This window comes from Salvelinus namaycush, chromosome 1 (genome assembly GCF_016432855.1).
Source record: "Salvelinus namaycush isolate Seneca chromosome 1, SaNama_1.0, whole genome shotgun sequence".
NCBI lineage: Eukaryota > Metazoa > Chordata > Actinopteri > Salmoniformes > Salmonidae > Salvelinus > Salvelinus namaycush.
The window spans coordinates 22,226,558-22,242,128 of record NC_052307.1 but is presented as its reverse complement, the minus strand read 5'-3'; the positions used below and the strand labels follow the sequence as shown (position 1 = coordinate 22,242,128).

Here is a 15,571-nt window from a genome sequence, read left to right as displayed (position 1 = left end):
GCTACAGGTACTGTTTTTGTTGGTCTAGCTAGGCTTTGGCAAGTAAATGTGTTGCAAGTGACTTTAATGTATGTGCTCAAACTTGGTTGACACTATTAGCGAGCTAAACCAGCTACCAATTAGCTATCTTACAATGAACATAGTTATCAAAATATTTTAGTAAATGGGTAAATTCTTTGCAATAACACTGTCTTCTCCAGGTTTTAGAAGCTGAAAATGACTGGCCGTGCACGAGCACGATCAAGGGGCCGAGCGCGCGGTCAAGAGACTGCGGCACCTGGCATGGTTAGTCTGCATGAGCAACTAGTTAATATGCTATCTGTTAACTAGGGCCTGGAGTAGTAAATCTTAACACTTTCGTTTTGATGAAATAATTAAAGTACTTGAATCTTAAGGTGTTTGTTAATCAAATGTAAGAAATTACAGTTGTCTTATCTGATATGAGTGATCTTACCTGCAGACACCCTTTCAGGAGACAGCACGTGAAGCTCCCCCCTCTGAGGGTGAGCTTGTGGGTCGAGGAAGACAGAGAACTGCCCCAGGGGCTGTGTCCTCCGAAGGTGCAGTGCGCTTTTCCTCTGGATCATCTAATATGACATTAACTCCCAGAACAACTGATTATGGATAGCTGAATTTAATGGAAATGAAAAAATGCTGTGCATACATTTACAATGAATGATAGAAGGCTGACTTAAATAATTAGTGTTTTGTTTTTTCACAGCCGTTATTCAGATATCTGCAGGGTTTCAGCAGGTGAAGATTGGAGAGAGAGGTGGACGGCGTCGTGACTTTCATGATGCAGGAATCAACACCAGGCAGGCCATGGAGCATGTGAGAGAGTCCAAGTCTGGTGTGTAAATGGCTTATGACTACATGGTTTGACAGGAATTGCCATGATACATCCTTATTTTAAAAAAAACAAAGTGTTACTGAGCTAAATCATTTAGTAAAGATTTCGAAATTAAAATTGCCCTGGCTGCAGTCAGGTTTAACGGTAACCTTTGATATTTCCTCAGGTTTTTCTGGCTCTCCCATTGAGCTGAAAGCCAACTTCTTCAAGATCCTGTCCCGCCCTCAGTGGGTGCTGTACCAGTACCATGTGGACTTCAAGCCTGTCATGGAGTCACGGCGCCTACGTTCTGCCCTCATGTATCAGCATGAGGAGACACTAGGCAAAGCTCGCACCTTTGATGGAGCCCTCCTCTTCCTGCCTCACAAACTGCACAACACGGTACAGTACACTGGAGGGCACTATTCCTCTGGTGGCTTTATGTAGTGATGTAATTTAGTACTAACTTCCTGTGTAACATGGGATTTACAGTTAAAGGTGCAATATGCAGAAATCGCTCTGCCTTTTCCTGATTGCTAAAATTCTAATAGTTTGCTTAATTTTAGTTTGACAAAACAATAATCATTGTACCATCTAAACCACTGAAATATTTTAAAATACCAAAATATTGTCTTGTACAAAACCCGAAACTAAGACTCAAACTTTCTATGTGAATTTGGTTGGGGGCGCCCAAAAAGTTGCATATTGCAGCTTTAAGTTTCTGTTAAACAACATAGAAGGCTGTTTGGCACCTAGGTGCTTTTTAGACTTAAATTAATAGATTATTCTAAATCTGCTGGGTCTTTAGATATACTTTTTTTGTTTATAGGAGACTGTGCTGTACAGTGAGACCAGAATGGGTGAGAAAGTCCAGATCACTGTCACTCTGACCAATGAGCTGCCCCCCACTTCTCCAGTGTGCCTGCAGTTCTACAACATCATCTTCAGAAGGTCAGAACACCTACTGAAGGGTCATTGTCGTGTTCACAGCTTTGAGTTTCAAAACTCTGAAAATAATATTCCATATCTGTAAAATAGTGGACAGTGACATGTTAACACTAAAACCCTAACCGTGGCTCTACTCCATCATTGCCTAACAGTTGTCTGTTCTTGTTTTCAGAGTGCTGAGGATGCTGAACATGCAGCAGATTGGACGCCATTACTACAACCCAACAGACCCACTTAATATCCCACAGCACAGGTCTGTATTTCACTAGCCTCAACAGTGGACTCTATGGAGACTATAGAACCAGAATTAAGCAGTGTGATGTCTTTTGGCGTTTTTCACTGTGTGCTGTGTGTGTTCTTCAGGCTGACCATCTGGCCCGGTTTTACTTCCACCATCCTCCAGTACGAGTCCAGCATCATGCTGTGCACGGACGTGAGCCACAAGGTGCTGCGCAGTGAGACGGTGCTCAGCTTCATGATGGGCCTCAGGCAGCAGAGTGGAGATCAGCGCTTCCCAGAGGCCTGCACCAAGGAGCTGGTGGGACTCATTGTCCTCACCAAGTAAGACCCATTACTATAGTGTCTTCAATACTGAACTACAGGAGTCTAATCGGATTAAATCCTAAATCTGTTAATCTTGGCATAGGGAACAACTGCTTGAAAAGTGTTATCCCTTTACACTTCTGGGAATTGGCCTATATGGATAAGGCTAAATTCTTACAGAATAAATATGGAAAACATATGCATAGCCATGGTAGCAATTGAAAGGGAACAGTTCATAGATAATGGGAAAATTATTAGACCGAAGGTGAGTACACAACAGTTCACCTGACACAAGACTAAATCCAAACATTACACTTGATATAAAATGTTCTGTACTTTTCACATTTGTTGATAACAATCTGAAAATACTCTGGATACATTCAGTAACATAAGACTATTCCTGGAAAATGTGGGGTAGGTGTGACATATGACCAACAAATTACAAGGGTTTGAGTGAGAGGACTAACTGGTGTCTCCAAGTAGCCACCCACCTTTCCAAAGTGTGTACAGTTCCTAAGCAGTTTCAATGCACCCATAAAAGTCATGGGTGAACAGGGAGTACAGGGGGGTGCTGAACATGCACCCTTGTGGGGCCTTTGTGTTAAAGAGCACGGTAGTGGAGATGTTGTTGCCTACATTCAACAGTAATGTATATTTTTGAGCTCTCCTAGCTGTGCCGTTGACAAACTGGAGCATTCACATTTGTAGTTTACTTTGGAACACAACTCTGCATCCCCACCATCACACAGTTACTGTTGTTTACGCAATCCAAAAACAGTCCATTATAAATCGCAATCTAGGTCAGGTGGGCATGATTTGAAAGCTTGTTCTATTGACAACATTACTAGCAAAGTTATAAAATAGGATCTTAGCGTTACGCTTTTGCAAGGCAATAAAACAAATATATATATATATATTTAATCTACACACAATACCCCCCCCAAAAAATTGTGCGCAAATGTATTAAGAATTTTTAAACTCACATTTACACAAGTGTTCAGACCCTTTACTCAGTACTTTGTTGAAGCACCTTTGGCAGCGATTACAGCCTTGAGTCTTATTGGGTATGACGCTACAAGCTCGGCACACCTGTATTATTTCCCATTCTTCTCTGCAGATCCTCTCACACGCTGTCAGGTTGAATGGGGAGCGTCACTGCACAGCTATTTTCAGGTCTCTCCAGAGATGTTAGATCAGGTTCAAGTCCAGCCTCTGGCTTGGCCACTCAATGACATTCAGAGACTTGTTCCGAAGCCACTCCTGCATTGTCTTGGCTGTGTGCTTAGTGTCGTTGTCCTGTTGGAAGGTGAACCTTCGCCCCAGTCTGAGGTCCTGAATGCCCTGGAGCAGGTTTTCATCAAGGGTTTCTCTGTACTTTTTTCCGTTCATCTTTCCCTCGATCTTGAATAGTCTCCCGGTTCCTGCTGCTGGAAAAACATCCCCACAGCATCCCCACAGATGCTGCCACCACCATGCTTCGCTGTAGGGATGGTATTGGCTAAGTGATGAGCGGTGCCTGGTTTCCTCCAGACGTGACGCCAAAGAGTTCAATCTTGGTTTCATCAGACCAGAAAATTGTGTTTCTCATGGTCTGAATCCCGTTAAGTGCCTTTTGGCAAACTCCAAGTGGGCTGTCATGTGCCTTTTACTGAGGAGTGGATTCCGTCTGGATTCCGACTCTACCATAAATGCCTGATTGGTGGACTGCTGCAGAGATGGATGTCCTACTGGAAGGTTCTCCCATCTCCACAGAGGAAATCTGGAGCACTGTCAAAATGACCATTTGGTTCTTGGTCACCTCCCTGACCAAGGCCCTTCACCCATGATTGCTCAGTTTGCCTGGGCAGCCAGCTCTAGGAAGAGTCTTGGTGGTTCCAAACTTCTTCCATTTAAGCATTTTTTATTTAACCTTTATTTAACTAGGCAAGTCAGTTAAGAACACATTCTTATTTACAATGACCACCTAGGAACAGTGGGTTTAACTGCCATGTTCGAGGGCAGAAGGACAGATTTTTACCATGTCAGCTCGGGGATTTGATCTAGCAACCTTTTGGTTAATGGTGCAACGCTCTAACCACTAGGCTACCTGCCGCCCCTGAATGATGGAGGCCCTTGTGTTCTTGGGGACCTTCAATGTTGCTGACGTTTTTTGTACCCTTACTCAGATCTGTGCCTCGACACAATCCTGTCTCAGAGCTCTATGGACAATTCCTTAGACCTAGATTGGTTTTTACTCTGACATGCACTGTCAACGGTGGGACCTTATATAGACAAGTGAGTGCCTTTCCAAATCATGTCCAATCAATGTAATTTACCACAGAAAGACTCAAATGAAGTTGTAGAAACATATCAAGGATGATCAATGGAAACACGATGCACCAGAGCTCAGTTTTGAGTCTCATAGCAAAGGGTCTAAATACTTATGTACAGTTGAAGTTGGAAGTGATTGATTTCTTTCAGCTTTTATTTATATCATCACATTCCCAGTGGGTCAGAAGTTTACATACACTCAATTAGTATCTGGTAGCATTGCCTTTAAATGGTTTAACTTGGGTCAAGCGTTTCGGGTAGCCTTCCACAAGCTTCCCACAATAAGTTGGGTGAATTTTGGCCCATTCCTCCTGACAGAGCTGGTGTAACTGAGTCAGGTTTGTAGGCCTCCTTGCTCGCACATGCTTTTTCAGTTCTGCCCACAAATTTTCTATGGGATTGAGGTCAGGGCTTTGTGAGGGCCACTCCAATACCTTGACGTTGTTGCCCTTAAGCCATTTTGCCACAACTTTGGAAGTATGCTTGGGGTCATTGTCCATTTGGAAGACCCAATTGCGACCAAGCTTTAACTTCCTGACTGATGTCTTGAGATGTTGCTTCAATATATCCACATAATTTTCCTTCCTCGTGGTGCCATCTATTTTGTGAAGTGCACCTGTCCCTCCTGCAGCAAAGCACCCCCACAACATGATGCTGCCACCCCCGTGCTTCACGGTTCGGATGGTGTTCTTTGGCTTGCAAGCCTCCGCCTTTTTCCTCCAAACATAACGATGGTCATTATGGCCAAACAGTTCTATTTTTGTTTCATCAGACCAGAGGACATTTCTCCAAAAAGTACGATCTTTGTCCCCATGTGCAGTTGCAAACCGTAGTCCGGCTTTTTTAGGGCAGTTTTGGAGCAGTGGCTTCTTCCTTGCTGAGTGGCCTTTCAGGTTATGTCGATATAGGACTCGTTTTGTTCTGTGGATATTGATACTTTTGACCTTGTTTCCTCCAGCATCTTCACATGGTCATTTGCTGTTGGTCTGGGATTGATTTGCACTTTTCGCGCCAAAGTACGTTAATCTCTAGGAGACAGAACGCGTCTCCTTCCTGAGCGGTATGATGGCTGCGTGGTCTCTTGGTGATTATACTTGCGTACTATTGTTTGTACAGATGAACGTGGTACCTTCAGGCGTTTGGAAATTGCTCCCAAGGATGAACCAGACTTGTGGAGGTCTACAAATTTTTTTTTGAGGTCTTGGCTGATTTCTTTTGATTTTCCCATGATGTCAAGCAAAGAGGCACTGAGTTTGAAGGTAGGCCTTGAAATACATCCACAGGTACACCTCCAATTAACTCAAATGATGTCAATTAGCTTATCAGAATCTTCTCAAGCCATGACATAATTTTCTGGAATTTTCCAATCTGTTAAAAGGCACAGTCAACTTGTAAACATTTGACCCACTGGAATTGTGATGCAGTGAATAAGTGAAATAATCTGTCTGTAAACAATTGTTGGGAAAAATTACTTGTGTCATGCACAAAGTAGATGTCCTAACTGACTTGCCAAAACTATAGTTTGTTAACAAGAAATTTGTGGAGTGGTTGAAAAATGAGTGTATGTGAACTTCTGACTTCAACTGTAAATACTTATTTTTAATGAATTTGTAAAAATGTCTAAACCTGTTTTCGCTCTGTCATTATGGGGTGTTGCGTGTAGATTGAGGGAAAACAATTATTTAATACATTTTAGAATAAGGCTGTAACATAACAAAATGTGGATAAAGAGATTTCCGAATGCAGGGTACTGGGCTGAGGCCGGCTAGTGGTGACTAAGTATGATGGCCTTCAGATAGAAGCTGTTTTTCAGTCTCTCAGTCCCTGCTTTGATGCACCTGTACTGACCTCGCCTTCTGAATGATAGCGGGGTGAACAGGCCTTGGCTTGGGTGGTTAATGTCCTTGATGATCTTTTTTGCCTTCCTGTGACCCGGGTGCTGTAAATGTCCTGGAGGGCGGGCAGTGTGCCCCCGGTGATGTTTATTTTATCCATCCACACTAGACGCGATCAGGACACGCAGGTTGAAATATCAAACGAACTATGAACCAACCATATTAATTTGGGGACGGGTCGAAAATAATTTAACAATCAAGGCACTTTAGTTCGGTAGTTTGCAGTTGCTAGCTGGGTTGTTATTTTACCTGAAATGCTCTAGGTCCTCTACTCTGACAATTAATCCACAGATTAAAGGGTAAAGCGAGTTAGATTCTAGTAATCTCTCCTCCAGTCTTCTTTGAACTTTATGGCGGTTGGCAACCAACTTTAAGGTGCACTACCACCACCATCTGGACTGGAGTGTGGACCTCAGTTAATCGTTCAATCATCCACGTGGGTATATGCTCCTAAAAACCAATGAGGAGATGGGAGAGCCGGGACTTCCAGCGCGTTAAGCTTCACAAATAGAACCAAGTTCTATTTTAACGCCTGGCTACGCAGATGTTCGTTGACGGTGCGATGATTGAATAACATGTATGTGTACATTTATTTTGCAACGCGCACTTAACCCGCGTGGTATGTATGTTAAGGGCCAAGCCGAATTTCTTCAGATTGTCAGTGATGTGTACGCCGAAGAATGGTGAGGACGTGCTCCAACCCCCGTCCACAATCAGCTCCTTTGTTTTGTTGAGGGAGAGGTTATTTTCCTGGTACCACTCCGCCAGGGCCTTCACCTCCCTGTAGGCTTTCTCGTCGTTGTTGGTAATCAAGCCTACCTACCACTGTTGTCGTCTGCAAACTCCATGATTGAGTTGGAGGCTTGCGTGTCCACGCAGTCATGGGTGAACAGGGAGTACAGGGCTGAGCATGTACCCTTGTGGGGCCTTTGTGTTAATGAGCAGAGTAGTGGAGATGTTGTTACCTACCTCCACCACCTGGCGGCTGCCCGTCATGAAGTCCAGGACCCAGTTGCACAGGGCCCTGAGTTTATAGCGTTCCTTTTATTTTTTATTCGCCATTTTAATTATTTTTTACATTTACAGCTCATTAAATTACTTCAATCAGTGCAGATGGAGAAGGCAAGCTAGCTGTTTACATGTGTGATGAACAGACAAGTGTAGCCTGGTGCAAGATGCCAAATTTTGCGGATGGGTTGAGGAGGAGGCTTGACTCGCTTAGGCATCTTGTTATGACATATTAGGCCCACAGAATTATACCTGTGAGTGGCTTCTATGGGGTAACTGAGTGTCCTTCGAGCTAGCGCACTAACACGCTTGACCTTGCTAGCTAACAAGCTTCTGAGCGACACCAGAATTAAAAACACGTCTTTGTAAATCCCTCGTGAAACGTTATAACTAGGCCTATAGTATCCTGAACTAGCATTGGAAATTAATCCATTCTTCTCTCGCTAATTAAAAATCTCTCCCTATCTTCTGAATCAAGCTTGTTACCTCAATACAGTAGCCTATGCTTTGGAGGTGGGAGGGGCAGGTAGCCTAAACAGGCAAAGATTTTCAGCTTGAAGGCAGACACTGGAATAAGTTTCTAAGGGACAGCGTGAGGGCTTTGAATAGGCATTTTGTTGTGGGACTAGAAAAAAGTCTGGAACATAAAATAACGTTAACTGCTTCCCATGCTTTTAAAATAACGGTTCTGTTCCGGAACAGTATGGATTACAGTATGGTTACAGGTTCCGTTTCTGTTCCTTGAAAAGGGTATTTATTTTACAGTTTTCTGGTCAGTTCCCTGAACCAACCCCTGGTCATGAGTGCATTCAGGTGCGTGTGCTTCGGGGAGTTTTCTTCACAATAAACAAACAAGCACATTCTGTTAAAAACAACCCAGTGTATGAAGCCATGTCATCTTGTAACTGTACATCAAACACAGTGATGTTAAACGTTAACACTGTATATGCACATTTGGACTCACAGTTGTTTGGCTGGCTTGTATGACATCAAAGCTGTGTTTATTATAATCCTCAATGTCTCATCTTGAAAAATACATAGTCATCAATTTACAGCATTTCCCTCACTCAAACAACAAAAAATGGTGGTCAGTTACCGGGAGGGATGGGGGCAATTTCTTGTTGTGTGAGGTGCTCAAGTTCAGAATCTTTGTCAGTCAAAACCCATACAGCGCCATAAAGCGGAGAGCCAGAGCTCTGACGTCATGTATAGCATGTTAGTGGCCAACTGCCATTTTTCAACCCCGAGTACGAGTGTAAAGGGCTATGGTCTTTGCTTCCATGTATTTCACATACGCACTATTGATAACATGTTAAGATTCTGCCATGGGTAACAATGACATGAATTAACAATGGAGAATTAGGCTTCATCCTAATGTAAATGCATAATTTCCCTTAGGTACAACAACAAAACCTACAGGATTGATGACATTGCGTGGGACCATACTCCCAACAACACATTCAAGAGGGGAGACTCTGAGATTTCTTTCAAAGACTACTACAAGGCAGTAGGTTTTGTCCCACACACACGCGTATGAGCTGTTGTCACTTAATGGAACCTTGACTGAACTAATGGTGGTTTAATTTCTCTTCAGCAATATGGTCTGGACATCACTGACGGCAACCAGGTGCTTCTGATCAGCCATATGAAGAAGATTGGTCCTTCTGGAGGACCGCCCCAAGGGCCGGCCATGCTTGTCCCAGAGTTCTGCTACCTCACAGGTACCACTGACTATAACAAAACACTGGAAATGTTTTTTAAGTGTTAAATGTACTGTCGTGCCAAGTATTATATGATCAAACCACTCTTCAAAAGGCCTGACTGACAAGATGCGTGCTGACTTCAACATCATGAAGGACCTGTCCACCCACACCAGACTGACTCCAGAGCAGAGGGAGGGGCGGCTCAACCGCTTCGTTGGGAACATCCACCAGTAAGTTTAATGTCTGTGGTTTCTATTCCCCAGTTTTGATTGATTACAATACTGATCATCTCTTTCTTTTGAAGGAACACGGAGGCCCAGACAGAGCTGAATACCTGGGGACTCAACTTTGACAACAAACTCCTGAGCCTCACAGGCAGAGTCCTCCCTGCGGAAAGGATTGTGCAGGGTTCCAGAACAGTAAATAATCCAACACAAAATGAACGTTTTATTGTTGTTTAACCTGTTAGGGCTAGGGGGCAGCATTTTCACGTTCGGATGAAAAGCGTGCCCAGAGTAAACTTCCTGCTACTCAGGCCCAGATGCTAATATATGCATATTATTAGTAGTATTGGATAGAAAACACTGAAGTTTCTAAAACTGTTTGAATGATGTCTGTGAGTATAACAGAACTCATATGGCAGGCGAAAACCTGAGAAAAATCCAACCAGGAAGTGGGAAATCTGAGGTTTGTAGTTTTTCAACTCATTGCCTATCGAATATACAGTGTCTATGGGGTCATATTGCACTTCCTAAGGCTTCCACTAGATGTCAACAGTCTTTAGAACCTTGTTTGAGGCTTCTACTGTGAAGTGGGGGCGAATGAGAGCTGATTAACAGGTCTGCCAGAGTGCCATGAGCTGATCACGCGCGCACACTTGAGAGCGACCTGAGTTCCATTGCAATTCTAAAGACAAAGGAATTGTCCGGTTGGAACATTATTGAAGATTTATGTTAAAAACATCCTAAAGATTGATTCTATACATCGTTTGACATGTTTTACGGACTTTAACCTTTTCTCAATAGGGGGTGCTGTTTTCACTTTGTAAAAATTCGTTCCCAAATTAAACTGCCTCGTACTCAATTCTTGCTCGTACAATATGCATATTATTATTACTATTGGATAGAAAACACTCTCTAGTTTCTAAAACCGTTTGAATTATATCTGTGAGTAAAACAGAACTCAAGTTGGAGCAAACTTCCTGTCAGGAAGTGAGAAATCAGGCAATCTGTTCCAGGGTCAGTTTATTAATTTGCATGTATTCTATTGGTCGACATGCACTGCATACGCCTTCCCCTAGATGTCAGCAAGCAGTGAGAATTGGAATGGAGTTGCTAGGCAGATCTGAGGCCATATAAATGGTCTTGGAACGTGGGGTGCACTCTTTTCAACGTTCGCCATGACGCGAGACAGACCTCAGGATGGCGTTCTGGAAAGCTCTCGTTATAGGCCTTAGATATATCCGGCTCTGATTTTATTCGATATAGGTGTTAAAGACATCATAATGTAGTTATTTTAAACCGAGTTATATCAGTTTATATCAGTATATTGCGATTTTCGGATATTTCTTTGTGCTGCGTTATAGTGAGTTGGGCACGTCTGGGCCACATAGCTAATGTTTGCTGCTAATTCCTAAGTTGAAGACGACAATCTACAACCGAGCAACGATGATTCTGGATAAAGGACAACTTGCCCAAGATTCTGATGGAAGCTCATCAAAAAGTAAGAACTATTTATGAAGTTAATTCGTTGTTCTGTTGAAAAATGTTGACCTACTATTCCGCCATTAATTTCGGTGCGGTCTCGCTTTAACGCACGCTGTATGTCGTAGTAACGTTAATTTAAAAAATATAACACAGCGGTTGCATTAAGAACTAATGTATCTTTCATTTGCTGTCCAACCTGTATTTTTTTAGTCAAGTTTATGATTAGTTATTGATTAGATTAGGTGCCTCTCCCAAGATTTCTCCCGACATTTTCTTTGCAGCTTGGCTACTATTCTCATTGTATAACCACGATTTGTGCCGCTAAATATGCACATTTTCGAACAAACTCTATATGTATTGTGTAATATGATGTTATAGGACTGTCATCTGAAGAAGTTTGAGAAGGTTAGTGAAAAAATTAATATCTTTTGCTGGTTTATTCGTTATCGCTATTGTTGGCTTGAATCAATGCTGTTGTGTGGTTGGCTATTGTAGTAAGCTAATATAATGCTATATTGTGTTTTCGCTGTAAAACACTTAAAAAATCTGAAATATTGGCTGGATTCACAAGATCTTTGTCTTTCATTTGCTGTACACTGTGTATTTTTCATAAATGTTTTATGAGTATTTGGGTAATTCACGTTGCTCTCTGTAGTTATTCTAGTTGCTTTGGTGAGAGTTGTGATGGTGGCTGCAATGTAAAACTATGATTTATACCTGAAGTATGCACATTTTTCGAACAAAACATATGCTATACAATAAATATGTTATCAGACTGTCATCTGATGAAGTTGTTTCTTGGTTAGTGACTATCTTTATTTGGTCGAATTTGTGATAGCTACCTATGCAGTAAAAAAATTGTGGGAAAAAAAGTTGTCTCTTGGTATCGTGGTTAGCTAATAGAAATACATATTGTGTCTTCCCTGTAAAACATTTTAAAAATCAGAAATGATGGCTGGATTCACAAGATGTGTATCTTTCATCTGGTGTCTTGGACTTGTGATTTCATGATATTTAGATGCTAGTATTTACTTGTGGCGCTATGCTAGGCTATGCTAGTCAGCTTTTTTACTGATGAGGGTGCTCCTGGATCCGGGATTGTGACCAAGTAGAAGTTAGCGGAACTTTTTGACTTTTCGTCTGGACCTAGTGATCGCGCGTCATGAATTTGGATTTGTGAACTCAAGGCTCGAACAACGAGGAGGTATTAGGACATAAATTATGGACTTTATCGAACTAAGCAAACATTTATTGTGGAACTGGGATTCCTGGGAGTGCATTCTGATGAAGATCATCAAAGGTAAGTGAATATTTATAATGCTATTTCTGACTTCTGTTGACTCCACAACATGGCGGGTATCTGTTTGGCTTGTTTTGGTCTCTGAGCGCCGTAATCAGATTATTGCATGGTTTGCTTTTTCCGTAAAGCTTTTTTGAAATCTGACAAAGCAGTTGTATTAAGGAGAAGTATATCTATAATTCTGTGCATAATACTTGTATCTTTTATCAAAGTTTATTATGAGTATTTCTGTAAATTGATGTGGCTCTGTGCAAATTCACAGGATGTTTTGGAGGCAACGCCAAATGTGAACTGAGGTTTTTGGATATAAATATGAACTTTATCAAACAAAACATACATGTATTGTGTAACATGTTGTCCCGGGAGTGTCATCTGATGAAGAATATCAAAGGTTAGTGATTAATTTTCTCTATTTCTGCTTTTTGTGACTACTCTCTTTGGTTGGAAAATGGCTGTATGCTGTCTGTGACTAGGTGCTGACCTAACATTATGATATGTTGTGCTTTCGCCGAAAAGCTTTTTTGAAATCGGACACTGTGGTTGGATTAACAAGAAGTTTATCTTTAAAATGGTGTATAATACTTGTATGTTTGAGAAATTTGAATTATGAGATTTCTGTTGTTTGAATTTGGCGCCCTGCAATTTCACTGGCTGTTGGCGAGGGGTTCCCAGACAGGTTAATACAACACAAAATCAAAGTTTTAGTGTTGTTTATATTAGAATATGGGGGTGGGGCGTCTTCCTGCACTTTCCTGATTTAACAGGTTAACTTTCAATGTTTGAAGTATGGTATTTTCAGCAGATGTAATGTAACTGCTATTTCTTGTATTTTCTCCTAGTATGAGTACAACCCCTGGCAAGCAGACTGGTCCAAGGAAATGAGAGGCATCCCACTGATCAGTTGCCGACCACTGGAGAACTGGTTAATGTTCTTCACCCGCAGGAACAATGATGTGGCCCAGGCCCTCCTGCAGACCCTCAACAAGGTCTCCACACCCCTGGGCATCCGCATGCAGAGGGCCATCATGTGAGTGCACACACACACACACACACAGAGAGTAAGATACAGAGAACTGCACTACCCAGTTGTAGGCTTCACTTGGTATTCCATTTCTCACCAGAGAAATGACTTGATGTCCCAGAGTTGACATAACATTCCATTCTTCCAGGGTGGAGTACGAGGACCGCCAGGAGTCTCTGCTTAGGGCTCTGCAGCAGAATGTTAAGAAAGAAACCCAGATGGTCAGTAGTCACTCAGCTAAAGTCTGGCTAAACATGACTGTCATGGTGTTATTACAAACATGTTGCAGCTATCTGTCAAGAATCTGTCAGTTGTGTTGGGTTCCTTCCTAAGGTGGTGGTGGTCTTGCCCAGCAACAGAAAGGACAAGTACGACAGTGTGAAGAAGTATCTGTGTGTGGACTGCCCCACACCCAGCCAGTGTGTGGTGGCCCGCACCCTCGCCAAACAACAGGCCCTCATGACTGTGGCCACCAAGATCGCCCTGCAGATTAACTGCAAGATGGGAGGAGAGCTGTGGAGCGTGGAGATCCCAGTAAGACACACGCACAAATAAAATGCACCCCATGTATTTCAATGGAAGAATGTGCCTATGCTAAGCCATTACACTTGAAAGACATAAACACCTTACCTCCCTGTTTTACAGCTGAAGCAGCTGATGATTGTGGGCATTGACTGCTACCACGACACGGCTGCTGGCAAGAGATCAATTGGAGCTCTGGTGGCCAGTCTTAACCAGGGCATGTCCAGGTATGTGTCCTTATGGCCAGGAGGCATGCATGGACACTTTCCCATCAGGGTTTGTTGCCAAGCAAAGAGTGTGATGGCAGAAGCTGATATTATGATGAATGAGTTAACAATTAAACTAATGGGACATACCTCTGATTTCCCAGGTGGTTCTCAAAGTGTGTGCTGCAGAACCGTGGACAGGAGATCATGGACGGACTCAAGGTGGCGCTGCAAGGCATGTTCAGTCAAATCAAACACTTGTTACATAAAAGGAACTATTAAAAGCTCACTTCCAAGTGTTTTTCTAGGATCCATTTGAGCCAATTTAGTGAGTCACATTTGTGACAGCTTTTTCAAAGTCTAGGGCTGAAAGGGTTTTATCCCTATTGAAGTTTGTGACCATGATCCCCAGTATCCTGACAGCAGGCTCTTTTCCAGGTGCCCTGAAGGCGTGGCTGAAGCACAACAACTGCCTGCCGTCACGTATCATTGTGTACAGAGACGGAGTGGGAGACGGGATGCTGCAGAGCGTGGTCAACTACGAGGTGCCACAGATCATGGAGTCCATCAAGACCATGGGACACGACTACGCGTAAGAGACGATCTATTCTAGAAACTCGCCACTGTATTGACTCCATTTCAATCAACAGTCATTCTATTGCTGATATTGTTCTTTCCTGTGTTACCCCCTCCTAGACCCAAACTCACCTTGGTGGTTGTGAAGAAGCGCATCAGTTCCAGGTTCTTTGCCCGCATCGATGGCAAGCTGACCAACCCTCCCCCTGGAACATGCATCGATACTGAGGTCACCCGCCCAGAATGGTATGATCATTGACTGATTTATCAATCATGGAAATGTAATCATATGTGACTGCGTATCCTTATTGTCTGTCTTTCCTTTTCAGGTACGACTTCTTCATCGTCAGCCAGGCCGTCCGCATGGGCAGTGTTTCCCCAACCCACTACAATGTGGTGTACGACAGCAGCGGACTGAAGCCTGACCACATGCAGCGACTAACCTACAAACTCTGCCACATGTACTACAACTGGCAGGTAGGCTGGATTCTCGTAGCTAGTTGTATTGCAAACATTCCTAGCTGAAGACTACTGCTCTATCATATTGATTATTGATTGCTATATTGTTGAGTATTGTTTATTTCGGACATGATAGTAAGTAGTATATTGAGGGTATGCATGTCATTGGTTTTCTGTGTGCTTATCTCCAGGGAATCATCCGGGTGCCTGCACCCTGTCAATACGCCCACAAATTGGCCTTCCTGGTGGGCCAGAGCATCCACAGAGAGCCCAACATGAACCTGGATGACTTCCTCTACTACCTGTAAGAGAGCACAAGCTACCTAAAGAGTACATTGGAGAACTTGGTTTCCTTGAAACTGTTTGATTTTTGTTCAGGAAATTGACTGAATTTATTTAGGGGTAAAGTGGTTAGGATATTCCCCAATTTACAGGAGAGTGAAACCATTTTTATTTTTTTATACTTCAGCAATTTGATTCTCTTCTGTTTTATGCTACTGTTTTATTTGAAAAAATATTTGTAGATGGTCATTGCAAGGTGTTTT

The 15,571-nt window shown here is 42.7% G+C and overlaps 1 protein-coding gene across 3 annotated transcripts; it reads left to right on the top strand.

The window, feature by feature from the left end:
• The first annotated feature begins 216 nt into the window (after window positions 1–216).
• Window positions 217–15,334, top strand: piwil1 (piwi-like RNA-mediated gene silencing 1). Of its 3 annotated transcripts, none has more exons than XM_039001961.1 (20): window positions 217–282; window positions 455–560; window positions 722–850; window positions 1,017–1,231; window positions 1,659–1,780; window positions 1,950–2,030; window positions 2,141–2,338; window positions 8,932–9,040; window positions 9,128–9,254; window positions 9,349–9,466; window positions 9,541–9,655; window positions 13,082–13,269; window positions 13,412–13,484; window positions 13,597–13,797; window positions 13,909–14,012; window positions 14,156–14,226; window positions 14,430–14,583; window positions 14,688–14,813; window positions 14,897–15,044; window positions 15,218–15,334. In XM_039001961.1, exons 1-20 carry the CDS (start codon window positions 217–219, stop codon window positions 15,332–15,334), a joined length of 2,568 nt encoding a protein of 855 aa, XP_038857889.1. The 3 variants fall into 3 exon arrangements, with proteins under 3 accessions (XP_038857889.1, XP_038857896.1, XP_038857883.1); XM_039001968.1 differs by having other exon boundaries at window positions 217–285; window positions 461–560; XM_039001955.1 differs by having other exon boundaries at window positions 217–306; window positions 476–560.
• The last annotated feature ends 237 nt before the right edge of the window (window positions 15,335–15,571 follow it).